Source organism: Austrofundulus limnaeus, unplaced genomic scaffold, assembly GCF_001266775.1.
Source record: "Austrofundulus limnaeus strain Quisiro unplaced genomic scaffold, Austrofundulus_limnaeus-1.0 Scaffold2682, whole genome shotgun sequence".
In the NCBI taxonomy this organism is placed as follows: Eukaryota; Metazoa; Chordata; class Actinopteri; order Cyprinodontiformes; family Rivulidae; genus Austrofundulus; species Austrofundulus limnaeus.
In genome coordinates, this window is record NW_013955084.1 from 13,717 (window position 1) to 15,961 (window position 2,245).

Here is a 2,245-nt window from a genome sequence, read left to right on the forward strand (position 1 = left end):
TCAGATCAGAGGTCATCAGATAAGAGATCATCAGGTCAGAGGTCATCAGATCAGAGGTCATCAAGTCAGAGGTCATCAGGTCAGAGATCATCAGGTCAGAGATCATCAAGTCAGAGGTCATCAGGTCATAGATCATCAGGTCAGAGGTCATCAGGTCATCATAGATCATCAGGTCACAGATCATCAGGTCAGAGGTCATCAGGTCATCATAGATCATCAGGTCAGAGGTCATCAGGTCATCATAGATCATCAGGTCACAGATCATCAGGTCAGAGGTCATCAGGTCATCATAGATCATCAGGTCAGAGGTCATCAGATCAGAGGTCATCAGATCAGAGGTCATCAAGTCAGAGGTCATCAGGTCATCATAGATCATTAAGTCAGAGGTCATCAGGTCAGAGGTCATCAGGTCATAGATAATCAGGTCAGAGATTATCAAGTCAGAGGTCATCAGGTCAGAGGTCATCAGATCAGAGGTCATCAGATCAGAGGTCATCAAGTCAGAGGTCATCAGGTCATCATAGATCATTAAGTCAGAGGTCATCAGGTCAGAGGTCATCAGGTCATAGATAATCAGGTCAGAGATTATCAAGTCAGAGGTCATCAGGTCAGAGGTCATCAGGTCAGAGGTCATCAGATCAGAGGTCATCAAGTCAGAGGTCATCAGGTCAGAGGTCATCAAGTCAGAGGTCATCAGGTCATCATAGGTCATCAAGTCAGAGTTCATCAGGTCAGAAATCATCAAGTCAGAGGTCATCAGGTCAGAGATTATCAAGTCAGAGGTCATCAAGTCAGAGGTCATCAGGTCAGAGGTCATCAGGTCAGAGGTCATCAGGTCAGAGGTCATCAGTGAAGGTGTGCTACCTGTGGTACTGCTGTCTGTTCTCCACATCGTTGGTTGTGTGGTTGACTGCAGTTTGTGGAGAACGGATGTTTCCCTCACAGGCTCCCTGAAACAGACTGGATCAGTACTTCCTGTTGGTCCACCTGTTGGTGATGTTCTGGCCCCACCCCCTCTGTACCTGTGCGATCAGTAAGGCCTCCAGCAGCTGCCCCCTGCTGCTGAAGAACGTCACCAGTTTCTTAATGTCTCCAGTGGCGATGCAGTACGGGATGGCGTCATCGTTATCTTCAGCCATCARTTGATCGGCTCGCCTGCAAGAGAGTCACAACAGCCGTAAAACTTCTTTAGCTTGTTTTCATATCAGCTAAAGAAGTAAAGAAAACATGATTGTGTTCACCTCTGCATGAGTTTCTTCCAGTACTTCATGGAGACTCCTGGAGCAACAGATAAAGCCTTCTCCCACTGAAAGACACACAAGGGTTCTGTCACACAGAACCAGAACCAGAACCAGAACCAGACCTATGAGTTTCATGAACCACAGACCTGTCCCAGCTCCACCATCAGCTCACAGTATCTCTGGATCTGTCCCAGTCTCAGGTGAATATCTGCTGCCTCCTTCAGACGCTCCTCCTTACTGGGAGCTCCGATTCCTCCTCCGAACTTCGACATTTTTACTATCGTCAGCTCCTGGGCCTCAGACTGAGCATTAGGACAAACAGCCGAAACAGTCAGGATATATTTGAATTAAACAGCTGAAATAGTCAGGATTCATTTCAATAAAACAGATGAAGCCTTATTTTGTTGCAGCTCTGAGTCTAGTTGCAGTGATCTGATTGGTGATCAGCCTGACGTTTGGGCGGAGCTTGTGTTTTTGTGTGTGTTTGTGGTTTCTGTTAGAGGACTCACAGTTTTAAACTTGACCAGATGTTTCATGTGCATCAGACCCTTGCTGTAGCTGGACGGCAGCAGAGAGTCGTCCTGACCGTTGATGACAAACACCAGGTCCCACAGGTTACTGCTGCCCCCTGGAGGCTGGAGGAGGAAACACAGGTTACTGCTGCCCCCTGGAGGCTGGAGGAGGAAACACAGGTTACTGCTGCCCCCTGGAGGCTGGAGGAGGAAACACAGGTTACTACTGCCCCCTGGAGGCTGGAGGAGGAAACACAGGTTACTACTGCCTCCTGGAGGCTGGAGGAAACACAAGTTACTGCTGCCCCCTGGAGGCTGGAGGAGGAAACACAGGTTACTGCTGCCCCCTGGAGGCTGGAGGAGGAAACACAGGTTACTACTGCCCCCTGGAGGCTGGAGGAGGAAACACAGGTTACTACTGCCCCCTGGAGACTGGAGGAGGAAACACAGGTTACTACTGCCCCCTGGAGACTGGAGGAGGAAACACAGGTT

General features: G+C 49.2%; 1 protein-coding gene across 1 annotated transcript in view; it reads right to left on the reverse strand.

Annotated features, from left to right (window-relative positions):
- Positions 1-2,245, reverse strand: part of LOC106511328 (WD repeat-containing protein 17) — a gene marked incomplete at its 5' end in the record, with an annotated part of 17,446 nt that overhangs the window by 13,634 nt on the left and 1,567 nt on the right. The window contains 5 exon segments of the mRNA XM_014000082.1: positions 865-950; positions 1,023-1,155; positions 1,242-1,306; positions 1,388-1,543; positions 1,751-1,876. Of these exon segments, the coding sequence (XP_013855536.1) occupies positions 865-950; positions 1,023-1,155; positions 1,242-1,306; positions 1,388-1,543; positions 1,751-1,876 (566 nt within the window).